Source organism: Dipodomys spectabilis, unplaced genomic scaffold (assembly GCF_019054845.1).
Source record: "Dipodomys spectabilis isolate Male_0828 unplaced genomic scaffold, ASM1905484v1 ptg000288l, whole genome shotgun sequence".
Classification (NCBI taxonomy): domain Eukaryota; kingdom Metazoa; phylum Chordata; class Mammalia; order Rodentia; family Heteromyidae; genus Dipodomys; species Dipodomys spectabilis.
Genome location: NW_024870965.1, coordinates 7,916,096 through 7,941,885, shown reverse-complemented (window position 1 = coordinate 7,941,885; position 25,790 = coordinate 7,916,096). Strand labels below are relative to the sequence as shown.

Sequence of the window (25,790 nt, the reverse complement as noted above, 5' to 3'; positions counted from 1 at the left end):
AGAAATCTGGAAGTGGCACTGTGGCTCAAGTTGTAGTACACTAGCCTTGAGCTGAAGAGCTGAGGGACAGCGCCCAGGCCGACGTCAAACCCCATGACAAAAAAAAAAAAAAAAAAGACAATGAGAGTCTCTAATTTTTGTTTTTGTTTCAGTCTGGGGCTTGAACTCAAGGCCTGGGTACTATCTCTGAACTTTCTGTTGTTGCTGTTGGTGGTGGTGGTGGTAGGGCTTGAACTCAGGACCTGGGCACTGTCCCTGAGTCTCTTTGTGCTTAAGGCTAGCACTCTACCACTTGAGCCACAGTGCCACTTCTGGCTTTTTCTGAGTAGTTTATTCAATCTTTGATCCATAGACAGCAGCCTCCTGAGGAGCTAAGATTATAGGTGTGGGCCACAAGTGTCTGGCTGTAAAGCCTCCCTTACCCTTTTTTTGTTGTGGTTGTTTCCTCGGTCCTGGGGCTTGAACTCTGGGCCTGGGAGCTGTCCCTGGGCTCTCCAGTTCTACCGTTTGAGCATCAGCCCCACTTCTGGTTTTCTGGTGGTTTATTGGAGATAAGAGTCTCACGGACTTTCCTGCCCGGGCTGGCTTGGGACCGTGAACCTCAGGTCTCAGACTCCGGAGGAGCCGGGATGACAGGCGTGAGCCACGGGCGCTGCACATTTTATCAATGAGAAAGGAGAGCGATCAGCGTTACCTCCTCGGGCCCTCAGGCCGTCCTTCCAGAACCGTCTCTTAGCCCCGGTCAGCGTTGTTTCCACGCAGAGATGGGGTCCGGCCGAGGCCGTCCGGGATGGGAGCTCTGCGCTCTTTCCGTCACACAGTCGTTGGCTGCGGCGGGCTCGGCTCGCTGGTCGGGCGGCCCCTGCGGCCGGAGCAAGGCTCGGTTCAGCCCGGCCTGGAACCCAGAGCCCGCGCGGCGCGCTCGACCCCGGGGCCCCGGCCCGCCGCGCGTGCGTCCTGGACCGGAGCCGAGCGCGCGCAGGGGGGGCGCCGGGCCCGGGACGGGGACGCGGCGCGGCGGGGCCGGGCAGTGCCCGGGGGGCGCGGGCGCTCCGCGGGCCTCGCCCGCCCCTCCCGCCCGGCCCGCCGCGGACGCTCCGCCGGCCTCGCCCGCCCCTCCCGCCCGGCCCGGCCCGCCCGGCCCGCCGCGGACGCTCCGCCGGCCTCGCCCGCCCCTCCCGCCCGGCCCGGCCCGGCCCGCCCGGCCCGCCGCGGACGCTCCGCCGGCCTCGCCCGCCCCTCCCGCCCGGCCCGCCGCGGACGCTCCGCCGGCCTCGCCCGCCCCTCCCGGCCCTCCCGCCGCGGACGCTCCGCCGGCCTCGCCCGCCCCTCCCGGCCCTCCCGCCGCGGACGCTCCGCCGGCCTCGCCCGCCCCTCCCGCCCGGCCCGCCGCGGACGCTCCGCCGGCCTCGCCCGCCCCTCCCGCCCGGCCCGCCGCGGACGCTCCGCCGGCCTCGCCCGCCCCTCCCGGCCGCCCCTCCCGGCCGCCCCTCCCGCCGCGGACCCGCTCCCGCCCCCGCTCCTCTTCCCGCGGACGGCCCGAGCCGGCCTCCGGGCGGGCTGGACGCGGGCGCTCCCGCGAGGCCGCCCCGGGCCCCGCGTCCGCCCGGCCCGCCGTGAGCCGGCGCCCGGCCTGCGAGGCTGACGCGCAGCCATCTTGCGGCCGGGACCTCGACCCCGCGCCCGGGCCGGGCGGCCCGCGGGCCCCGCTCCGCCGGGAGGGCGCGGGAGGCCCCAGCCCCGCGTCCGCGCGCCCCGCGTCCGCGCGCCCGCCGGCGCCCCCCCACGCCCCGCCGCGCTCCGGGGCCCCGCGGGGGCGCGCGCCCCGCCCCCACGCCCGCTGCGCCCTCCCCTCCCCGAACCCTCCCTCAGCGGCCCGAACTCGGCGGCGGGGCCCCGGGCGGCCCTCAGCGTGTCTTTGTGTTTGTACACACGCCGCCCCGCGGGCGGCGGCGGGGGCGGGGCGGGGGCGGGCGGCGGGGCGGGCGGCGCGCGCGCGGCGGCGGCCGCCCCCGGCCCTCAGCGTGTCTTTGTGTTTGTACACACACTGCGCAGGGCGGCGCGCGGGGGAGGGGCGAGCGCGCGCCGGCGAACGGGCGCGCGGGGGGCGGGCCGGGGCGGGGCGCGCGGGCCGGGGGCGGGGCCGAGCCTTCCCTCCATTGTGTGTGATTGGCTGGCGCGCGCGGGGGGCGGGGCGCCGCTAGAGGGGGACAGCCTCGGTGTCAGCCATCTTTCAATTGTGTTCGCCGCCGCCGCCGCGCCAGCGCCGCTCTCCGACGCCAGCGCCGCCTCTCGTTCGCCGAGCTCCAGCCGAAGGAGAAGGGGGGTGAGTTTCCGCGTCGGCCGGCTCCCGGCCTCCCCGGGCCGGGCCCGCTCGCCCTGGGCCCTGCGTCGAGCCGGGGGCGACACTCCGGGGCGGCCCCGAAAACTTTCTGGCCCGGAGATGGGGGCGGGAGTGAGTTGGCCGCCTCCCCGGCGGCGGCGGCGGCGGCGGCGGCCCGCGCCCCCCGCGCCCCGCGCCGCGCTCCCGCCCGCTCCCTCGCCCTTTCTTCGGTTGAGCGGCCCCGGCCCCGGCCCCCGCCGCCGCCCGCGCGGGCCTCGGCCGCCGCCCCGCCCCGGGCCCCGGCTTTCGGGCGGGAACGCGGCGGAACGGCCGCCGCTCGCCCGGGAGAGGCGCCCGCCGCCGCCCGCCGCCCGCCGCGGCTGCGAGCTTCACCATCTTGTCTGCGCGCCGGGACCGACCATGTTTGCCCGCGTCGCCTCGCCGCCGGGGGGGCCGTCCTCTGGGGGCCGCGCTCCCTTCCGAGGGACGGAAACTTGACGCGCTGGAAATGCAGAAACTTCTGCGTCGGGAGCGGCGAGGCGGGGGCCGGGCCGGGGATCGAGATCGGGCCGGGGCCGGGGAGGGGATCGGGCCGGGGCCGAGAAAGGGATCGGGGGCCGGGCCGGGGATTGGGATGGGGCCGGGAAGGGGAACGGGATCGGACCAGGGAGGGGATCGGGGGCCGGGGATCGGGCCGGGATCAGGCCGGGGAGGGGATCGGGGGGCCGGACCGGGGATCGGGATCGGGCCGGGGAGGGGATCGGGGCCGGGGATCGGGATGGGGCCGGGGAGGGGATCGGGATCGGGCCGAGGATAGGGGATCGGGGGCCGGGCCCGGGGATTCGGGGGCCGGGGCGGCTGCGCCGGCGATGGTTTGCATTTTGCTGGGTTCTGCATCCGCGTCGGGGCCCGCGCGCCGCTGGGGCGGACCGGGCCGGGCCGGGGATCGGGGCCGGCGGTGGCGGGCGGTCCCGAGGCGGAACCGAAAGTTTGGGCGGTGCGGTTGGGCCGGGCGCCCACCGGGGCGGGCGCGGGCCCGCGAGGGCGGCTTTGTGGGCGCTCGCGGCTCGTTTCCCCCGGCGCCTCCGGCTCGGGTGCGGCGAGGGCACGGGCCGGGATGCGTTCCGGCCCCGGGCGGCCCGGGGTTTCTGCGGCCCGCGTGCGGCCCTGGCGCCCCGGCTCGGCCTGAGGGGAACCGGGGGGAGGCCGCCGCCGCCGGGGTCCCGGGCCGGCGTTCGGCCCGAGGGCGGGGCGCGGACGGCTCCGGAACCCCGGCGGCCCGGAGGTGGCGGGAGAGGCCGCGCGGGCGCACGTGGTGACTCTGGTCGACGCCGCAGGGTTGAGGCCGCTCCGCCATGGCTCGCACCAAGCAGACCGCCCGCAAGTCCACCGGGGGCAAGGCGCCCAGGAAGCAGCTGGCGACCAAGGCCGCGCGCAAGAGCGCGCCCTCCACCGGAGGGGTGAAGAAGCCGCACCGCTACAGGTACGCGGCCGCCCGCGCCCGCGCACGCACGCGCGCGCACGCACGCACGCACGCACACCCCGCCACACGCGCGAGCGAGCGGCGCCGCGTTTCCCGGGCCCGGCCGGCCGGCGGGGAGGGTCGTGGGGCCGGCCCTGGAGAGCGCCGTCCCCTCCCGGCTTCAGGCCCTGTCGGGACGCCGGCCCTGGAGGGCGGAAGTAGTGGGGTTGCGGGGGACGCGGCTCCTCCGGAGGAGGCGGCCTGGACGAGTCCGTGGTCCAGAGCTGTGACCGCAGCTCGCCGGGCTGGGAAGGCGCGCCTGCCCGCATGCACGGGGCCCTGGGTTCGATGCCCCAGCACCCATTCACAGAAAGGGCCTGACGCGGTGGAGCACAGCGCCAGGCCCCGAGTTCGGGCCCCACCGACAGACAGACAAAGCCAAACCTGAGAAGAGTCTACCTGTTTGTGTATTTTATTGCCAGAGTCTGAGTTTTAACGATCTGCCTGACGAGTAACAACCCAGGCTGTGATGATCCGCACAGTGGGCTGTCATGTGTGTGGACATGTTTAAAGGTGAAAGTAGAGATGTGCTGGAATTTAACGGTGGCGTTTGTCTGGACTTGAGTATTCAGGTCCTAAATGGGTGAAAATTGAGGTTGAAGAGTAGTGAGTGGCTTGACATTTTGGAGAACTGATGTATTTCTCTTTTTAAACTGCCCACTTTTTCTTACATGTGGTAACCATTCCTTTAATGTTAATGTTTTAAGGCCTGGTACTGTGGCGCTCCGTGAAATTAGACGCTACCAGAAGTCCACAGAACTTCTGATTCGCAAGCTCCCTTTCCAGCGTCTGGTGCGAGAAATTGCTCAGGACTTCAAAACAGATCTGCGCTTCCAGAGCGCAGCTATTGGTGCTTTGCAGGTACAGTGGTGGGCATGTAGGGAAGCCCCTTAGGAGCTTCCACGGCAGGCCCTGGTGGTGCCTGCCCGTGTGATCCTAGCTAATAAGGACCGTGGTCTGCATGTCTCCTTCACTGCTTCTCCCAAGAAAGGTCAGGACCCCATGTCAACAAACAAACCTGGTGTGGGGGAAGTTTCTGTTAACTTGTAAACTTTTGCCTATTTTGATGCAGTCATAAGCCTGGGATGGTAGTTGACCTTCCTGTTGAGGTGTGGGAAAGATTAGGTTACTCCCAGCATTGCAGTTATATGGCAAAATCATAATTTGATTCCAAAACGATGCCCACTGCACCTTTAAAAGTTTCTTTTAACACTGTGTTAAAAACCATGCTTTGTGGACATTAAGATGTGTATTTGAGTCACACTTGAAACAGTTGTGAGGCTAAGAGCAGTGTTGGAGAGTGCAAGACCTAAAGACACAGATGCAGAACAGCAGCATTAAAACATCATGAATTCTTGGGCTGGGAATGTAGCTTAGTGGTAGAGTGCTTGCCTATCATGCACGAAGCCCTGGGTTCAATTCCTCAGTACTACATAGAAAAAGCAGGAAGTGGTGCTGTGGCTCAAATGGTAGAGTACTCACCTTGAGCAAAAGAAGCTTCAGGGACAACAGAGTCCAGGCCTGAGTTCAAGCCCCAGGACTGGCCAAAATATGTGTATATGAAGTCTGGTACAAGTGATTGGGTCTCTAATGTATGGAGAAAAGGTGTCTGAAGGGTGTTTGCTAACAGATTTCAGAGACTCTTAGGCTCCAGAGTTACAACATTGGGAAAATTCTGTTCTAGAGATCTTTATGTGTACTTGATGTGTTTATGACATACCAAGATTAAAATTTGAAATGAAAGCTGGTGCTGGTAGCTCATGCCCGTAATCCTAGCTACTCAGGAGGCTGAGAACTGAGGATCGCAGTTCAAAGCCAGCCTGGGCAGGAAAATCTGTGAGACTCTTATCTCCAATAAACCACCAGAAAACTGGAAGTGGCGCTGTGGCTCAAGTGGTAGAGCGCTTGCCTTGAGCTGAAGAGCTGAGGGGACAGCGCCCAGGCCCAGAGTTCAAGCCCCACAACCGACCAAAAAAAAAAAAAAAAAGACTTGAAACTAATACAAGGTATTTGGCAGGTGTCACAATAAAAAATGAATAAAAATAAAAAAAAATATTTGGCAGGGCATAGAAGGTGATTAATACCAATTGCCTAATCTATTTTAAATTGTGGTTAGCATGCTTCGGACCCTCTATATCTCAAAATGAGGTAAAGCCACCACCTCCATCAGAAGCAAGATGAAAGTGCAGATTGCTGGCACCAATGCAGACATAACTCAGAATCCACATAAACTCCATTGGAGGGTTTTCCGGGCTGCTGTTGCTGTGCTTGGCGTTTGCTTTATATGTGAGAAAGAGCTGATAGGTGGATTCTATCATGAAGTCTAATTGGTCGAGCTGTTTCTATGGCGAGTTTAAACTCTCTTGATTGGTGAATTCCAAAAACAGGCATCCATTAAATTTTCAGTGGGTTGAAATTACTGAAAATTCAACAACCAAAAATCTTCCTTTGCTGTTACTTAAAGCTTTTTTTTTTTAATAACTCATTATCTTCCATTCCTAAATCATTTATTGCTTAATCAAGTATTACCAAGATTTCCAGGATTGGTAAAAAGTTGCTAATTTTTTTTCTTGGATACTATGTTAGCAGGAATATGCTTAAAACAGCACTAAACTTACAGGTGTTTTTTTTTGTTGTTGTTGTTTTTGTGTGTGTTTTTTGGGTTGTGGGGCTTGAACTCTGGGCCTGGGCGTTGTCCCTCAGCTCTTCAGCTCAAGGCTAGCGCTCTATCACTTGAGCCACAGCACCACTTCCGGCTTTTTCTATGTATGTGGTGCTGAGGAATCGAACCCAGGGCTTCATACAGGTGAGGCAAGCACTCTACCACTGAGCCATCTTCACAGCCCTACTTACAAGTTTTTCTGTATGTGTTTTTTGTTGTTTTTTAGTTGGTCATGGGGACTTGAACTTGGGGCCTGGGCGCTGTCCCTCAGCTCTTCAGCTCAAGGCTAGCACTCTACCACTTGAGCCACAGTGCCACTTCTGGTTTCCTGTGGGTTTTTGGAGATAAGAGTCCCATGGCCTTTCCTACATGGCCTTTACTACCTGGGCTAGCTTTGAACCATGATCCTAGAACTCAGTCTTCTGAACAGCTAGGATTAAAAAGGTTTTATTTCTGGAACTTGCCATTTAATATTTTCAGACCATAGGTGAACGGAAATGGAATGATGATTAACAAAGGTCTGTGGGATGGAGAGGAATGAATATAAATGTAGTTTATTGGAGTGGTATGGTAGAGAAGAGATTAATTTCCTTTTGACCAATAGTTAACCTGAGAGAAATGCTGAGTGATGGGGCGCAGATCCTGCTTGGTGGCAGAGTGCTTGGCCTCTCAGGCCCAAGGCCTGGTTTCGGGTTCAGTTCCCAGCCCTGAAGCCCCTTCCCCATCAAACACTGTAAGCCTTTTGTGTGAGTGCGTTTTTCTTGTTTTTGTGTTTGTTGTTTTCCTCCTGGTTCTGGGGCTTGAACTGTGGCCTGGGCTCTGTCCCTGAGTTTTTCACTCAAGGCTAGGGCTCTACCCATTTGAGCCACAGCTTCACTTCATTTTTTTTTCTAGTGGAGATAAGTGTCTCACTGACTTTTCTGCCTGGGTAGGCTGTGAACCTCTATCTTCAGAACTTAGCCTTCTGAGAAGATAGGATTACAGGCATGAGCCACCAGCACCCAGGTTTATTTTTATTATTATAAGGGCGATGGACAGAGGGCTTACAGTTACATAAATCAGGTAGTGAGTACATTCCTTTATGGATGCCCAGACCTTCCGTTGCTTGGCTCTCGCGGTTTTTTCCTCTGGTCTCCACCCTCACGGTGCATTGACTCGCGGTTTCAGTGTCCAGGGAGCACCATTGCTGCATTCACTCACACTTTGTCCCTCCATTGCTGTGCCCTTGGCCCTGCCCTCCCGAAGACATAAAAGAACAGAAAACAAAACCACCTTTTTACATTTTCTGGAGTTCACTTTGTTGAGGACACAAGCATTGCGCCTTTGTGTTCCCGTTGATATTTCCAAGAATTGGAATAGTTTACTGCAAAATCATGAAGGTGGGATATGTAGGAGATTCAACCCTACAGACTCAGGCACCCCTAAGCATACCACCACTAAGCCATATCCTAGCTCTTACTCTAAAGAGGTTTTATTATTTATTTTTTGTCGGTCGTGGGGCTTGAACTCTGGGCCTGGGCGCTGTCCCTCAGCTTTTCAGCTCAAGGCTAGCGCTCTACCACTTGAGCTACAGCGCCACTTCCGGTTTTCTGGTGGTTTATTGGAGATAGGAGTCTCACGGTCTCTCCTGCCCGGGCTGGCTTTGAACTGCAATCCTCAGATCTCAGCCTCCTGAGTAGCTAGGATTACAGGCGTGAACCACCTGCGCCCGGCTCTAAAGAGGTTTTAAACAGAACTTAGGAAGGTCAGATTTCCCACTTAACTGTTCCAGGTCAGGTTAAACTTACAGAAAATGGCTTCCACTTGAGCAAGCAGGTGTTTTAACATAGGTTTGAGTTCTGCATTATTTGCCAACTGTCACGTGCAGGTGGTTCAGCAGTTCAGCCGGGAGTGGGCGTGGCTAGATGTCTAGGGCAGGACCGAAAGCCCATCTCTGTTAGAGGGTAGCAGGGGCACATCTCTTAGCCTTGTGTCACAGCTTGTAAATGTGAGGATTTACAAGCATGTGTGTGATAAAACTGGTGTAAAAGATGATAGGGCTGTGAAGTTGGCTCAGTGGTAGAGTTCCTATCTGAGGCCCTGATTTTGATTCCTCAGCACCACATAAGCAGAAAAAGCTGGAAGTGGCGCTGTGGCTCAAGTGGCAGGGCGTTGTTCTCCTTGAGCTGAAGAGCTGAGGGACAGCACCCAGGCCCAGAGTTCAGGCCCCAGGACCAAAAACAAAAAAAAAAGATAGGGCTGCAGGTGTAGCTCAGTGGTTTAGAGCTCTTAGTATGTGCGAGCATGTGCTCAAGTCATAGGTTCGATCCCCAGTACTGCTGTGGTAAATATGTAGATTGAATAAGAATGAATGGCCTTCTGAATAAAGCTGGGCTGGGTAAAATAGGGGATTAGCTATAACTCTGCAAGATTATGGAGATACGGGATATGGCTGGGGTTTAACCCAGGATGGCACTGTTCACTGAATTTTGGGACATTTCTAGTCTTTATTTTTTGCCAATCCTGGGGCTTGACCTCAGGGCCCGGGTGCTGTCCCTGAGCCTCTGTAATCAAGGCTAGCACTCTACTCCTTGAACCATGGTGGCCCACTTCCTGCTTTTTCTGAGTAGTTTACTGGAGATAGAAGTTTAATGGGGTTTCCTGTCCAGGCTGGCTTTGAACCAAGATCCTCAGATCTCAGTCTCGTAAGTAGCTAGGATTATAGGCATGAGCTGCCACCACCTAGCTTGTTTCCGTATACTTGTGCATACGTGTGTGTATTTTACATAAACATCTATATTTACGTATATTATGTATACTGGGGAAATGGAAGTGCCTTGGTTAATAAAATTCGGTTTGCCTTAAAAATTTATAGACAAGTTTTGACAGGTTGTTTGTGGTTTGTGGGAGGGGTGGTGTTTGAAACAAGGTCTTATGAATTCCTTTGGCTCAAGGCCTCCAACCTGCATCCTCGTTAGCTGTGTGCCCACATACTTGTCTAAATGCATGTGTGTTGGTACTCAGCTGAACTCAGAGTTCAAAGTCCCATTTTAACTCATACTTAGAAAGTCTTAACTGTTGAAAATATCATTAATAATTTTATTCTTGTTGCAGGAGGCAAGTGAGGCCTATCTCGTTGGCCTTTTTGAAGATACCAATCTGTGTGCTATCCATGCCAAACGTGTGACAATTATGCCAAAAGATATCCAGCTAGCACGCCGCATACGTGGAGAACGTGCTTAAGAGTCCACTAAAATGGGAGGCATTTCATTCTCAATCCCCCCCCCCCCCCTTTTCTTGTTATCAGTAGTTCTGAATGTTAGATTTTTTTTCCCATGGGGTCAAAAGGTACCTAAGTATATGATTGCCAGTGGAAAAATAGGGGACAGAAATCAGGTATTGGCAGTTTTTCCATTTTCATTTGTGTGTGAATTTTTAATATAACTGTGGGGATATAAAGCATTAATGCAAGTCAAAATGTTTCAGCAGTTCAACTTTATAACAATTATAAATCTGTTAAATTTTTCTGGACAATGCCAGCATTTGGATTTTTTTAAAAATAAGTAAATTTCTTATTGATGGCAACTAAATGGTGTTTGTAGCATTTTTATCCTACTGGTAGATTCCATCCGTTCACTCCACTTTTCTAACTGAGTTGTCCTACATGCAAGTTCATGTTTTTAATGTTGTCTGTCTTCTGTGCTGTTCCTGTAAGTTTGCTATTAAAATACATTAAACTGTACCTGTCTTTGATCTTTATTATAATCACCTTTACCATGCCTGCTTCCCTGTGGGGGTATTTTTTTCTTTTTTGGCCAGCCTCCAGGCCTGAACTCACGGCTGGTCTCAGTCACTTGAGCCCACAGCACCACTTCCAGTTTTCTGGTGTTTTTTATTGGAGATAAGAGTCTCGTGGACTTTCCAGCCTGGACTGGCTTTGAACCCTGATCCTCAGATCTCAGCCTCCTGAGTAGCTAGGATTACAAGCATGAGCCACCAGCCCCTGGATTTAATAAGTGCTTTGATTTGTCACCTTATACCTGAGACATAAAAGATGTAGGAAAGGGCTGGCTCAGTGGTAGAGCGCTTGCCTTGCATACATGAAGCCCTGGGTTCGATTCCTCAAAATCATATACACAGAAAAAGCCGGAAGCGGCGCTGTGGCTCAAGTAGCAAGAAGCTCAGGGACAGTGCACAAGATGTGAGTTAAAGCTCCAGGATTGGCCAAACAAAAAAAAATGTAAGCGGGGCACTGGTGGCTCACGCCTGTAATCCTAACTACTCCGGAAGCTGAGATCTGAAGATCGCGGTTCAAAGCCAGCCTGGACAGGAGAGTCCATGAGATTCAGCTCCAATAAACCACCAGAAAGCTGGAAGTGACGCTGTGGCTCAAGTGGTAGAGCACTTGCCTTGAGCTGAAGAGCTGAGGGACAGCGCCCAGGCCTGGAGTTCAAGCCCCAAGAACCTCCTTCCCACCAGACACAGCTCCCCATGTGTGCTCAGCCCCCCCCCCCCCCCCACACGCGCCCTCTACTCCATCACAACCAAACCACCTTGCACACATGGAGTACAGGGCTGGGCCCATGGGTGCAAGGTGAAGGTAGTTGACCAGGCGCAGGGCAGATGGATGTGCCTGCTGAGTGAGCCCCGTGGGAGTATCTGGGCCTCAAAAACTTAAAGGCAGCAAGACGCCAATTGCTCATACTCAGGAGACAGAGGATGGAGGGGGGAAGTCTGCCCAGCTAGAAAACCCCCTAAGACTCCATGTGCAAAATAGCTGGCACAAAGCCAGGCTGGAGGCAAGGCTGAAGCGGTAGAGTACTACCCAGTGGAGAAAGCCAAGCAAGGTCAGGGCAGTTGAGACCTTGGTTCCAACCACAGGCATAGTGGTGCTCACCTATAATCCCAGTGCTGGGGGGCTGGGGTTGGGAGGAACTCAAGGTCCAGGCCACTTGGGCTACAGCAATTTCAATTGTGACACATACACTCCAGGAGGGACATGAGGCTGTCTACCAGCCCCCGGCTGGGGCTGGCACAGGATGGCGGTCCAGGGAGTAGCTGCTTGCCGCTGCCCTGTGTGCAGGGCACAGGCTCTGCTAACCAGTCCCAGCCCCTAGAGCCTCAGCTCTAGCTTAGAGGAACCACATGCAAGGTGGCAGCCCTCAGGATTGTAAGGGAGAATGGGGGAGGGCAGGAAGGGAGGCAGGCATTCACTGAGGCCACCTCTAGCTTGAAAGCTCTACCCTCCCTCTGCGGGTGGTCAGGAGACAGCAGCCCGGAGCTCTGAGGGGTATGCGGGGGCCCAGGCCTGACCTCTGTTATGTGCAGGACCTGAGCTCAGCTTCAGGCCCCGGCGGGACCCCAGCCTGTGGGGCTCCAGGCTTCCCTGGCACTGAACTCCACCTGAGAGATCAGACCATGAGGGAACCCACAGCCAGGATCCCAGAGCCCAATGACCCGAAGCACGCAGCCCCATACTCCCACCCCAACAGTGACTTTTAGCAAAAAGGGGGGGAGAAAGAGAGTGGCTTGATAGCTCATTCTGGGGGCCTGCCTGCATACCTAATGTGCTGTGGGAACTGAACAAGGGTATCTTGAAGAAAGACGCTTCTCTTGTGGGAAACACTGGAGAAAAGGACTCCTCTGGGCACGAAGGTGTTTACAAAGGAAACCACTCATCTCAAGATGGACGCCAGCCCCCATGCACCCCTCCCCAGCCCCCATGCTGAGTGGCCCAGGAGCCAGGTCTTGGCGTGTCTCGCCCTCGGTGTAAGGCTGCACAGCAGGATTGTCTGGGTGCTAGGTCCAGCCAAGGTGAACAAGCTGACTGACCTGTGACGGAGCAGGGACGGCGCAGCGCCCACACCCAGCTGTGCCCCATCTGCCTCCACGAAAACTTTTTTTTTTGCCAGTCCTGGGGCTTGAACTTTGGGCCGGGGTGCTGTCTTTGAGCTCTTCAGCTCAAGGCGAGTGCTCTACCACTTCAGCCATAGTGCTATTTCTGGTTAATAAGAGTCTCACAGATCTTCCTGCCCGGGGTTGGTTTTGAGCTTCAGTCCTCAGGTCTCCGCCTCCTGAGTAGCTAGTACAGATGTGAGCCACTGGCTAGGTGGAGACCTTCCCCCCACCCCAGTCCCTGGCAAAGTACTGTCATGTCACTACCTCACAGGGGGTGCTAGTTCCCAACAAGACCCAAGTGCACACAGCCACATGCTGACCAACCCCAAGAGGCCACCGGGAGGAGGTGCAGAGGGCCGGGCTCCCAGGGAACCCGTGTGTAACCTGAGAGGATGGCAGTCGGGGCTGCCCTGGGCACAGAGGGGGCTGAGCTGCAGCCGCCGCTGCTCTTCCACAGCAGGCATGGCTCACCGCCAAGGCAGCACCCACGCCGGCAGGAGCTCACCATGTCTGGGCGGCTGTTTTTGTTGGTTTTGGCCAGTCCTGGGGCTTGAATTCAGGGCTCAAGGCTAGTACTCTACCACTTGAGCCACAGTGCCACACCCAGCCTTTTCTGTGTATGTGGTACGGGGTTGATTCCCAGGGCCTCACGAGTGCTAGGCGAGCGCTCTACCGCTGAGCCCCTTCCCCGCCCCTGCGTCTGGGCTTCTGCGCCTCGCCAAGTGCCCCACACATGCCAGCGCAGCAGCCCCGGCACAGGTGGCGGGCAGGGAACGCCTCGCCCAACTCTGTCTTCTGAATACTGTACACATTATACACTCACATGCTCTGACGATATCCACCTCCACGTCCATTGTGATCTGGGGAAATTCTGCAGCTATGACCCATGTCTCCGTGGTGCCCTACCAGCCCTGGCTCTTGTCAGGCTGTGGCAGCTGCTTCCAGCCAGCCTCTCAGGGCCGAGTCCTCCTCACAGAGGACAGGGCAGGGCAGGGCAGGGCAGCCTGTGTGGCACAGGCCTCTCAGGACCTGGCTCTGGGTCAGCACCACACGGAGGCCCGGCGAGTCAGGCACTTGCCTGCAGCAAGGAAGTAGGAACTAGGCCTCACCTTCTCTTTGGGGCGGGCAGGCTTGGGTCCCTACTAGCCCTCTGTCTCACAAAGCCAGGCCGGTTCCCCCCGGCTCGCCCCGCCAACCTGCACAGGAGCAGAGCAGTGCGGGGACAGCGGTCGGGGTTGCACATGGGGTCGGGGGTCCAGCAGCTCGGATTTGGACACCACTTGGCCATCTGCTTGCTAGGGGAGTGCCCTGCACCCCAACACAGACAGGAATCCTTGCGCCAGCGCAGACCCCTTACCCACAACGCATTTTAACATCAAACTTTTTTTGGGGGGGAGTGGAGTGGAGATAGAACATAAACTTGTCTCTAAACACCAGAAAAATCTATAAACCAGTGAGACAAAAATACACTCTTGTAGCTTTACAATAAAAAAAAAATACACTCTTGTAATGTTCTATACAGTACATACAGCATTATCAATATTTGAAAGAATTCTGTGCTATGTTCATGAATCCTAGCAGAAGCACTAAACAAGTACTAACTCCTGAAAACCAAAGAATAAGTCAACAGGAGAGGTAAATGGAATCAGAACACTCACCTCAAATAAGGCAGCGAAGGATGACAGGAATCCAAAAAACAAGGGAACGAGGAAAAATGAGCAACCACAGAACTCGTCTTGGCCACACACTGGAACCGATACTACAGTTATTGTAATGAAGAGAAAGGAATGGTAGGACTAGATAAAAGGAAAACACCCAGTATGAGATCCATGTGAATATTTAAATAGAACTGGGTAGGAGCTGTAGCTCATCAGTAGTGCTTGCCTGATGCGCAAAGCCTTTGATTTGATCCTTAGAACACGTGCACACACGAGCACGCGCGCACGCACACACACACACACAAACACATGCACACACAGGCATAATAGGTTAGCAGAAAAAGCACCTACAGATATTCATGTAAACTTCAGTGGGGCTGGCGACATAGCCCTGCAGCCCCAGGACTTGGGTAGCAGAGGCACAGGACTGTATTTTAGACGAATATGGGGTGCACAGGGAAAACTTGACTCAAAGCAAGGAAAACCCAGGAGCGATGGTGGCCATACTAATGCCAAAGGACGTGAACATCAGAACTAGGTAGGGTATACCTTAGGGATGAATAGGTAACATGTAACTCTTCAACCACGAGAGTGAATTCACCTAATAACTCAAATCATATGAAGTAAAAATCAACCAAAAAAGCCTGGTGCCAGTGTCTCAGCCACTGCTGTAATCCTAGCTACTTAGGAGGCTGAGGTCTGAGGTGTGCATTAAAGTCAGCCAGGGCAGGAATGTCTATCAGACTCATAACTCCAATTAGCGGCTTAAAAAAAGTCGTAAGTGGAGCCATGGTTCAAGTGGTAGAGTACTCACTAGCTTGGAGCACAAAAGCTTAGGGAAAGTGCCCAGGTCCTAAGTTCAAGCCCAAGGACTGGCACACACACACAAAAATATACCCAATCTGGGCTGGGAAGGTGGCTCAGTGGTAGAGTGCTGGTCTAGCATGCATGAAGCCCTGGGTTTGATTCCTCAGTAGTACATACGCAGAAAGAGCCCGAAGTGGCGCTGTGGCTCAAGTGGTAGAGTGCTAGCCTTGAGCAAGAGCAGCTGAGGGACAGTGCCCAGCACCAGTACTGGCGCACACACACCAAAAAAACACCATACCACATGAAAGTACAATTTCATTTCATTTTTCAGCTATCAGGCTGACCTTCAGAGAAGTCTTGGTAATTTGAGTACTAACAGGAAAAAGCAGCACTCTCAGACTCCACTGGTGGTATGGAGATTGAGTGTGGCCATGTTAGAGGGCACACAGTAGTATCTATCCTGACTGACCAGCTGACTTACACATGTGGTCGGCAGGCACACAGGACTGGGGTACCATGTGCTACATCACAAAATCAACAGCAACGTGACTATCAGTAACAGCGCTCTGCCAGCCACAAAAGCCATCCTGTGTTCAACCGAGAAGCAGCAGCTCACCTTCCACCTGCTGCCGCCTCTCCACGTGGAGACCCCGACAGCGCTGCAGGGGTCGGCATCAATGACACACCAACAAGTCACAGAGGAACACTTTAATTGGTTAAATATATTACTTTCAAGATCTTTTCGAAATAGCACTTGTACTGTACTAATCAACAGCCAAAGGCAATGAGAAATTTAAAATCAAACGTGTTCAGACATGAACACGTGACAGGCGATGCTCCCCACACACGCAAGGAAAAGTATGATCAAAGGCTGCAAGAAATATGTATTAGTGCCTGCTTTTCAAAAGTTTATTTTACATTTTAAATACAGTGTTTTTCTCTTTTAAAAGAGAAGTCAGGAAGTACCTAACTCTGTTACACTGTATGCAGAGAGCTGTGGGCGGCTCAACGAAGGTGTTAGATGTAACAGGGTGGACACCAGGACCAGGACTAAATCAGAATCAAAAACACAAATTAAGCACTACTTGGGAGAAAATAATTCAGTTTCTGAACAAAGAAAACAGATACGTACAAAAACCCAGGTTATTAGAAAAAAAAACAAACATAAATGCAGCATACAAAAGTCAAACAGCCAGTACGTGGTGAGCTGTGTACAAGTAGCCGGTCAATTTGTTCCTAAAGAAGTTACTTCCAATTTGAAAATGTAAAACTCTTAAGTCTTTCAGTAACACAAAATAACAATGCTAAGTGCACACAGCCGTCTGTCATTTTCCATCCACATCACCCTCCTTTTCTAAACTTACCACTTACACAAATTTGAAGCAATTAATCCATGTTTGTTTTCAGTAAAAATATAAACACAAAAGATGCACCTCTTCCCGTCAGTGAAGACATGCTACAGATTAAAGCTCTACAGTCTGAGCACAGGTGTACGCTTTTCCATTGCTAATGCTTCCTGCTGGGCTGGTGGGGAGCTCCACCTCGGGAGCAAGGGCAATGTGGTCGCTGCCACCGCTCTGGCACTCCCCAAAGACAAATCACACGGAAATGATTTTACAGCTTTTAATTTAGTAGGTGCTACTTTGTGTGTACAAAACCCTAACTGTACACTTGGTGAGGAAAACTTTCCATCTGAGCTGTCGTGTTTTGCTTTGACTGCAGTGTGATATGAATGAAAAGGCCTGAGCTGGTGGAGACTTGCAAGGAAGAGGTCTGAGGTGTTCTATGTGTCCACAAACTCCCATTATCTACTGGGTTTGGGTATTCTAAGTTTAAGACAATCTCTGAAAGTAATTCTCTGTAATGTATGTAACTCGACAGCTGCCTCAAAGCAAAAATAACCTGGGTGGTTCAGAACAAGACTGAGGCACTGTCTGTCTCTCCAGTACACTGTGTGAGGTCTTGAGTTTGATCCCCGCCCCTGCACAGGGTGTTGACTACCAACAAGCATGTCAACCTAGACAGCGCTGCAGCTATGGGCCCTGGGGGACACACGGGCAGGCAGCGCGTAAACCGCCAGCCAGTCAGCCAGCGCTGGCCAAGTGTATTCTGGTGACTGAGTATCTCACACGGGGCTCCTGTAACTTAAGCATCCACTAGTGCATATGCTGGTCAGCACCCAGGGACTAATGAGTCAGAGGGACCCTCTAGCCCCTGAGCATTACTGCTTAAAGAGTCTCAAGAAAATCCTGACTCTCAACAAGAGTTCATACCATCAGACCAAAAAGAATAGGAGAAACACAACTCCAGTGTTCCACCAAAGCCAAAAGAAAGTAAATGCCATCTTCGCCCAAGCCTAGACTCCACTCTGTAACACCATCTTTATCTAGTATAATAGACTCTGTAGTAGACGGATTTGGACCTCCACAAGGAGTAGGAGTTGTCAAACTTGAGGAGGTAGACGCCTCTCCCTGGGTACTGGTGGCTGCCAGCGTAGACCTCCTCGTGACAGTCCCGTCGGTACACAGGCACGATCTCGTCCAACACGGGCTTGCTGCCATGCTTTTTGGCTTTCTCTTCACAGGTGATGTTTTCTGTGAGGAAAAGCAGATGCAAGTCAAACAACAGAGGAAAACCACCTTTGTCATCAAGCAACTGAACTCCTTCCTTTCCGAATTCTCTAAGTCCATTCCCCATTTTATGTACACGTGGACACGCACGCACGCACACCCCAGGAGGCTGGGAAGGTAACTCAGTGGCAAAGTGCTTGCCTAGCATGGATGAGGCCCTGGGTTCCTCAGTACCACATGAGCAGAAAAAGCCATACGTGGTGCTCTGGCTCAAGTGTTAGAGTGCTAGCCTTGAGCCAAAGGAAGCTACAGGCCCTGAGTTCAAGCCCCAGGACTGGCAAAAAACAAAAACCACCGCCAAGGTATGGCTCAGAGCCCCTGGGCCTGCCGTGAGCCAGTGCTTGGCGGGGCCGGGAGCCCAGGGGTGGGCAGTTGGCAGTGAAGGTGGTCTGCCTCGCCTGTTCTTGTCCTATTTTTGAGACCAACTTCTTTTTTTGAGCTAGTCCTGGGGCTTGAACTCGGTCTGGGCACTGTCCCTGAGTTTGTTTTGTCAGTCGTGGGGTTTCTGGGCTGGGCGCTGTCCCTCAGCTCTTCAGCTCAAGGCAAGTGCTCTACCACTTGAGTCACAGCACCACTTCTGGTTTTCTGAGTGGTTTATTGGAGATAAGAGTCTCACGGTCTTTCTTGCCCGGGCTGGCTTTGAACTGCGATCCTCAGATCTCAGCCTCCTGAGTAGCTAGGATTACAGGAGTGAGCCACCAGTGCCTGGCTTTTTTTTACTCATCTAACACTTGAGCCACAGCTCCACTTCTGACACATTTTTGGGGGTAGTTAATTGGAGATAAGAATCTCACAGACTTCCCTGCTCTTGCTGGCTTCAAACTGTGATTCTCAGATCTCACTCAGTATTCTGGGTAGCTTAGCTAGGCTTTAAAGGCTCAAGCCACCAGTGCCTGGCTACTTCAGAGTAAGGACAAGAAGAGTGGCTATCAGTCTCAGGAAGCAGACCATAGCTTGTAAGGACTACCATTTTCTGTTTTTGTGTCCGGTCATGGGGCCTGAACTCTGGGCCTGGGTGCTGTCCCTCAGCTCTTCAGCTCAAGGCTAGCGCTCTACCACTTGAGCCACAGCGCCACTTCTGGCTTTTTTCTTTTTGCTTATGTGGTGCTGAGGAATCAAACCCAGGGCCTCAGGCATGCAAGGCAAGTGCTCTACCACTGAGCCACCTTCCCAGCCCCAGGGCTACCATTTTCTGAATGTCTTAAATATAAAGAGTTAGGGACTTCGTTGGGTGGAAAAGTGCTTGCCTGGCAAGTACAAGACAGCCCTCAGCACTGCAAAAACAAACAAATAAATAAAAACAAAGTAAACAAATGGAAACTGCTGTAGAGAGGTAGGCCTTCAGAGGTACTATAGTACAGTGATCTCCATCATGCTTGTTTAATCCAGTGGTGTCCTAAGTGGAGATCCTGAGTAAGCTTAACACAGACTCTCCCAGGGAGTAATTTCTGGGCACAGATGACAGGAAGTCAGAAAAGAAACATCTCTAGAAGCCGGCAGGAATGAGAAAACCACACAGCTTCAAAGTCTGTGTAACTGGGCACCAACAGCTCACACTTGGAACAGTAACTATTCCGAAGCTTGAGATCTGGAGGACCAGGCAGAAAGATCCTCACTTTCATCAACAGCAAGAAACTGAGCTGGAGGCACAGCTCAGCTGGCAGAGCACCAGCTGAGCAAGTGATGCAAGCAAGCTCTAGGCCCCGAGTTCAAACTCTAGTGTCAGGGGAAAAAATCCCAGTTTAAGATATTAACTCAGCAGTCTCACGGAAAACAGGTAAAGGGATCTCAACAGAGAAGATGAAAAGTTTTCAGGTCTCCACCATGGCAGAGTAAATTCTGGTGACATGTCTTCCGGGTGAGTCTTGTCAATGCCACTGAGGAATGTGAACAAGTAGGAAGCCCTCACTCAGTCCAGAGCAACTCCATACCCTACTCAAGAATAGGTTTAGAATCTTGGAAGGGCCGGGGCGCTGGTGGCTCACGCCTGTAATCCTAGCTACTCAGGAGGCTGAGATCTGAGGATCGCGGTTCAAAGCCAGCCCGGGCAAGAAAGACCGTGAGACTCCTATCTCCAATAAACCACCAGAAAACCGGAAGTGGCGCTGTAGCTCAAGTGGTAGAGCGCTCGCCTTGAGCTGAAGAGCTGAGGGACAGTGCCCAGGCCCAGAGTTCAAGCCCCACGACCGACAAAAAAAAAAAAAAAAAAAAAGAATCTTGGAAGGGCTCTTTCTGCCACTCTGTCTACTATTGGGACTTAATTTCATTAGTAATAAGCAATTTTTGCTTAGACATAAATAATGGTGATACTGGAAGAAAATGGAAAGCATTTGAAACACTGTTGGGGTTTTTTTTGGTGTTTTTTTTTTTGGTCTGGTCGTGGGGCCTGAACTCTGGGCCTGGGCGCTGTCCCTCAGCTCTTCAGCTCAAGGCTAGCGCTCTACCACTTGAGCCACAGCGCCAGTTCTGGCTTTTTTCTTTTTGCTTATGTGGTGCTGAGGAATCGAACCCAGGGCCTCAGGCATGCAAGTCAAGTGCTCTACCACTGAGCCATCTTCCCAACATCACTGTTGTTTTTTAACATAGCTAAGTATTTTCGTTCTTACTCATATGCTACATATTAAAAGTTTTTGTGGAAGTGGCGCTGTGGCTCAAGTGGTAGAGGGCTAGCCTTGAGCTGAAGAGCTCGGGGACAGTGCCCAGGCCCAAAGTTCAAGCCCCATGAACAACAAAAAGAAAAAGGAAAAAAAAAGTATCCTAAAAGTTTTTGTTATCTTTGGTTACATAATGTTTATACAATTAAAAGCTCATTAAAATAAAAAACTAAAGACAGAAACAAATGTTTTAAAAAAAAGGCTTGGCTTAAGTGGAAATCATTTTATAATTAGGAGTGGTACAGGTACAGAGTAGACTCTGCCATCTTTGAGCAAGATATACTAGAGCTAAGGTCAAGGACACTCACCTACACAGAAATGGTCCCTGCTACCTACACAGAAATGGTCCCTGCTACTTTTACCAGCATTCTTCCCAGTATCAATAACCCCAAATCGTTAGCAGCAGAAATTTCAGAAGAGAGCTGGACGCCAGTGGCTCATGCCTATCATCCTAGCTACTCAGGAGGCTGAGTTCAAAGCCAGCCCGGGCCAAAAAGTCTGTGAGACTCTTATCCAGTTAACCACCACAAAACCGAAGTGGCGCTGTGGTGCTGTGGCTCAAGTGGTAGAGGGCTCGCCTTGAGCTGAAGAGCTGAGGGACAGCGCCCAGGCCCGAGTTCAGGCCCACGACCCACAGAAGGGGAAGCGGGAAGATTGCTCTTAAGGAAGCAGGACAGGTGGCACACTGGCCAACCTGTGATCCAGCTCCATTACCCTTGTGGCCTACCTATGGCATCACAAGCCAGCACACAGCAGCGACACCTGCACACCCATGTGCCTTGCTGCACTAGTCACAAGAGCCTAGTTATGGACACAGCCCAGGTACCCTACAATGGATGAGCGAGCGGATCAAGAAAATGTGGCAGATATACACAATGGAACTTCACTCATCTATATGTCATTTGCAGGGAAATGGACAGACCAGGCTCAGAAAGACATATAGTGCGTGTTTTTTCTTATGCATGGAACTTTATCTAATTCACACAAGCTGACCGCAGGACGGTGTACTTAGGGGAAGAGTCCAATAGTGTAACTCCTCCGAACAACTGACGAACTGTTTCACAAAATGAATACCAGAAAAAAGAAACGTGTTTTGGGGATGAGGGGGGCTGTGCAGGAACGAAGGGAGGGTGAGCAAATGCAGTCATTATACTCAACGAACATTGTCTATGTAACTTCAGGGCAGGGATGGGAGGAGGCAAACGGGAGAAAGATGGGAAGGGAGACAATGACCAAAAAGCATAGTACTTACAACCTGACTTAACAACAATAAAATATAAACACTAATGAGCCAAGCACCAGTGGCTCACGCCTATAATCCTAGCTACTCAGGAGGCTGAGATCTGAGGATCTCGGAAAGTCCGTGAGACTCTCATCTCCAATAAACCACTAGAAAACCCAAGTGGCGCTGTGGCTCAAGTGGTAGAGCATTTGACTTGAGCTGAAGAGCTGAGGGACAGCGCCCAGGCCCAGAGTTCAAACCCAGGATGGACAAAAGACTTAAATTTCAAGAACTGCTTAAGGCATACCTTGTGGATATGTCCCCATACACACCTGAGGGCCTGAGAGCTTCCAATAGAAGGGAACATCTATCTACCACCCATAGAGCTGATGAGACTTCCCAGAGTAGCTCTGTGAATCGTTATTCTGACACCATGGTTGGCAAACACACCGCCCTTCCGTGCCTGAAGCTGGGCACTGTTTCTGAGGCACCTGGCATACAAGTACACCCCAAGGAGCTGAGCCAATGAGAGGTGCTTCCACACCACCGTCACCCCGGCCGGCCAGCAGCGAGTGCTTGCTCAGCAGGCAGGGAGCAGAGTGGCAACAGGAGGAAGCACATCGTGTCGAGGAGCAGTGTGTCTCACAGCACACTTCCTGGATGAGCAGCTCACACCTGCCTTCTCTACGCAGCACAGAAGACAGAGCCCCTCCTCCAGCAAGACAGTGGTTTCCAAAGTGAGAACAAATGAAATTCATTTCACTGGGATGGCCTGGTAAATTTCCTGACATTAAAAATTTTAGAATAATAATCCATGAAGCTATTCTCCTAACATAATTTAAATACATTTAAGGGCTGACAGAAGTTCTTATTGCTCCTTTGAAAGTTTCAAAGTGAAGCTGGGTGCTGGTGTTCACACCTAGAATCCTAGCTACTCAAGAGGCTAAGATCTGAGAACTGCAGATCGAAACCAGCCTGGGCAGAAAAGTTCTTGAGACTCTTATCTACATTAAACTACAAAAAAAAAAAAAAGAAAAAAAAAAAGCCAGAAGTGGAACTGTGGCTCAAGTGGTAAGACGCTCAAGTGGTCAGAGTGCTAGTTTTGAGCAAAGGGACAGAGCCCAGGCTCAGAGTTCAAGCCCTAGGATGAGCAAAAACAAAAACAGAAACAAAAACCCCACAAAGCTTCTCAAAGTGAAAGGGCCGCTGGTGTTGTTGTTGTCCCAGCTACTTGGGAGACTCTAATCTCCAACTAACCATCAAAAAGGCTGGAAGTGAAGCCGTGGTTCAAATAGTAGAGTGCTAGCCTTGGGCAAACAAGCTTAGGGAGAGCCAGGCGCCGGTGGCTCACGCCTGTCATCCTAGCTACTCAGGAGGCTGAGATCTGAGGATCTCGGTTCAAAGCCAGCCCAGGCAAGGAAAGTCAGTGAGACTCTTATCTCCAATAAACCACTAGAAAACCGGAAGTGGCGCTCTGGCTCAAACTGTAGAGCACTCGCCTTGAGCTGAAGAGCTCAAGTACAGTACTCAAGCCCAGAGTTCAAGCCCCACGACCTACAAAAAAAAAAAAAAAAGCTCCGGATGGCGCCAGGGCCCCGAGTTCAAGCTCCAGGACTGAGACATTAAAAAAAAAAAATCTACACAAAATAAAAACATTGTTCAAAGAGATCTCTTGCATTTGGTTTTTGAATATACAGATCTCTTGCATTTGGTTTTTGAATATACAAGGCTGGACACTGAACAGCATTCAGCAAGCAGCATAGCAAATTGCTAAACGTACTTCCCTGCACGCAGAAGCAATCATGCTCAGGCCTGAGCCTGTCCACAGCCTTTACAGCCGAGTTCCTCCTTGTGTGTAAAGTGTCATCTTGCCAACACACTGCCTGGTATCACCCGCCCACCATGCCCTACCTTCCTCCTCTTCCTCATCATCACTGGACTCACTGACGTGCACGCTGACCGCAGTGTTTGGAGAGTCTGTCCATTCAAAATACACCCCAAACCCAATGTCATAACTGTCTGTAGCAAATTCCCAGAAGAGATAGGATCCTTCCTCATGGGTGGGGACCCGGACAGTGACCACTTCCCCTCGGCCCACGGTGATCACAGAGTCCGCATCCTGCCGAATCTTCTCTTTAAAGTCTTTGATTTGTGGTCGTGTCCACATGGATGGGGCTGCAATCACTGGAAAAGATTCTAAAGACAACAAGAATTAGAGTTGAAAAGAAAATCCTTTGTCCTGCAGGCAGCACCCTGGCGCAGGGGCCCTAACTCGTGCACTCCACAGTCAAGGCAACAGAAAGCTTCCCGAAATCCCCCCAGCTTCCTGCACTGAGCAGGCTACAGGTGGAATCCCTAACCTTTCAAGTGGTTTGGGCTTTTTTTTTCCAGTGCGGCGTGGGGGTGGGGGGGGGAGACAGTCCTGGGGCTTGAACTCAGGGCCTGAGCACTGTCCATAATGCTTCTTTTTGCTCAAGGCTAGCACTCTCCCACTTCAGCCACAGCGCCACTTCTGACATTTTCTGTTTATGTGCTGAGGAACTGAACCCAGGGCTGTGTGCAGGCTAGGCAAGCACTCTACCGCTAAGCCACATTCCCAGCCCTTTTTTTTTTTTTTAAACCGTCTAATTCACATGGCAATTTAAGAAGGACCTTAGAAACTCCTAAATGGAAGCAGGGAAAACATCCTAGCAAGGAAGAGACCTGCACCTGAGATTTTTTTTTTTTTTTTTTTTGGTCTGGTCGCGGGGCCTGAACTCTGGGCTGGGCGCTGTTCCTCAGCTCTTCAGCTCAAGGCTAGCGCTCTACCACTTGAGCCACAGCGCCACTTCCGGCTTTTTTCTTTTTGCTTATGTGGTGCTGAGGAATTGAACCCAGGGCCTCAGGCATGCAAGGCAAGCGCTCTACCACTGAGCCACCTTCCCAGCCCCCACCTGAGAATATATTACTGTTTGAAAAAAAAAAAAAAGTCAGCTGGGTGCTGGTGGCTCACACCTATAATCCTAGCTATTCAGGAGGCTGAGATCTGAGAATCACAGTTCAAAGCCAGCCCCAGCAGGAAAATCCGTGAGACTCTTATCTCCAATAAAGCACCAGAAAACCGGAAGTGGCGCTGTGGCTCCAGTGGTAGAGTGCTCACCTTGAGCTGAAGAGCTGAGAGACAGCACCATGGCCCAGAATTCAAGCCCCACAACCAACAAAAAAGCCTTGACCAGGGGCTGGGAAGGGAGCTCAGTGGTAGAGTGCTTGCCTTGCATGCCTGAGGCCCTGGGTTCGATTCCTCAGCACCACATAAACAAAAAGAAAAAAGCCGGAAGTGGCACTGTGGCTCAAGTGGTAGAGCACTAGCCTTGAGCTGAAGAGCTGAGGGACAGCGCCCAGGCCCAGAGTTCAGGCCCCACGACCGGACCCAAGAAAAAAAAAAAAGGCCTTGACCATGATTTGAACCATGGTTAAAGGTCCCCACGTTTCAGGGGCTTTTCTGAAGGAGCTAAAAAAGAAAAACCCAGACAAGTGAGAAGCACTCACACTAGAAAAGGGGTACAGTCTCTCTACAAGAGCATCTGTGTGCAATGAGGCATGCGGCAGGCCTCCAGAGTGCTCCGCTCACTGCTACAAACCCTTCCGTGGGTGGAGGGTGGAGGGCAGAGAGTGGAGCTGGGGGTCTGGATGGGGTCTTGGGTGGAGGTGGAGCTGGGGGTCTTGGATGGGGTCTTGGGTAGAGGTGGTGCTGGGGGTCTGGATGGGGTCTTGGGTGGAGGGTGGAGCTGTGCCAGGGTCTGGATGAGGTCTTGGGTGGAGGTGGTGCTGGGGGTCTTGGATGGGGTCTTGGGTGGAGGTGGAGCTGGGGGTCTGGATGAGGTCTTGGGTGGAGGTGGAGCTGGGGGTCTTGGATGGGGTCTTGGGTGGAGGTGGAGCTGGGGGTCTGGATGAGGTCTTGGGTGGAGGTGGAGCTGGGGGTGGTCTGGATGGGGTCTTGGGTAGAGGTGGAGCTGGGGGTCTGGATGGGGTCTTGGGTGGAGGGTGGAGCTGTGCCAGGGTCTGGATGAGGTCTTGGGTGGAGGTGGAGCTGGGGGTCTGGATGAGGTCTTGGGTGGAGGTGGAGCTGGGGGTCTGGATGAGGTCTTGGGTGGAGGTGGTGCTGGGGGTCTGGATGGGGTCTTGGGTGGAGGTGGAGCTGTGCCAGGGTCTGGATGGGGTCTTGGATGGAGGTGGAGCTGGGGGTCTGGATGAGGTCTTGGGTGGAGGTGGAGCTGGGGGTCTGGATGGGGTCTTGGGTAGAGGTGGAGCTGGGGGTCTGGATGGGGTCTTGGGTAGAGGTGGAGCTGGGGGTCTGGATGGGGTCTTGGGTGGAGGGTGGAGCTGTACCAGGGTCTGGATGAGGTCTTGGGTGGAGGTGGAGCTGGGGGTCTGGATGAGGTCTTGGGTGGAGGTG

The 25,790-nt window shown here is 53.3% G+C and overlaps 2 protein-coding genes across 3 annotated transcripts in view; one reads left to right on the top strand and one right to left on the bottom strand.

Annotated features, from left to right (window-relative positions):
* The first annotated feature begins 2,226 nt into the window (after nt 1–2,226).
* LOC122126781 (histone H3.3A) lies at nt 2,227–10,076 on the top strand. 2 transcript variants are annotated; one of them, XM_042701280.1, is made up of 4 exons: nt 2,227–2,326; nt 3,661–3,806; nt 4,553–4,706; nt 9,601–10,076. In XM_042701280.1, exons 2-4 carry the CDS (start codon nt 3,679–3,681, stop codon nt 9,727–9,729), a joined length of 411 nt encoding a protein of 136 aa, XP_042557214.1. In that variant the 5' UTR covers nt 2,227–2,326; nt 3,661–3,678; the 3' UTR covers nt 9,730–10,076. The 2 variants fall into 2 exon arrangements, with proteins under 2 accessions (XP_042557214.1, XP_042557215.1); XM_042701281.1 differs by having other exon boundaries at nt 2,227–2,331; nt 3,664–3,806.
* A 5,466-nt stretch (nt 10,077–15,542) lies between these two features.
* Nucleotides 15,543–25,790, bottom strand: part of Acbd3 (acyl-CoA binding domain containing 3) — a 35,034-nt gene continuing 24,786 nt past the window's right edge. Inside the window, exons 7-8 of the mRNA XM_042701278.1 lie at nt 23,267–23,551; nt 15,543–17,443 (exon numbers count right to left, since the gene is read on the bottom strand). Coding sequence (XP_042557212.1) covers nt 17,232–17,443; nt 23,267–23,551 — 497 coding nt within the window. The 3' untranslated portion in view covers nt 15,543–17,231. The remainder of the gene's footprint in view (nt 17,444–23,266; nt 23,552–25,790) is intronic.

What these genes read in the sequence shown, in the direction of transcription:
- LOC122126781 (XM_042701280.1), top strand. Translation starts at nt 3,679, where the DNA reads ATGGCTCGCACCAAGCAGACCGCCCGCAAGTCCACCGGGGGCAAGGCG. An exon ending in AAGAAGCCGCACCGCTACAG is followed by an intron (nt 3,807 to 4,552) that starts GTACGCGGCCGC and finishes TAATGTTTTAAG; the next exon opens with GCCTGGTACTGTGGCGCTCC. An exon ending in CAGCTATTGGTGCTTTGCAG is followed by an intron (nt 4,707 to 9,600) that starts GTACAGTGGTGG and finishes TTCTTGTTGCAG; the next exon opens with GAGGCAAGTGAGGCCTATCT.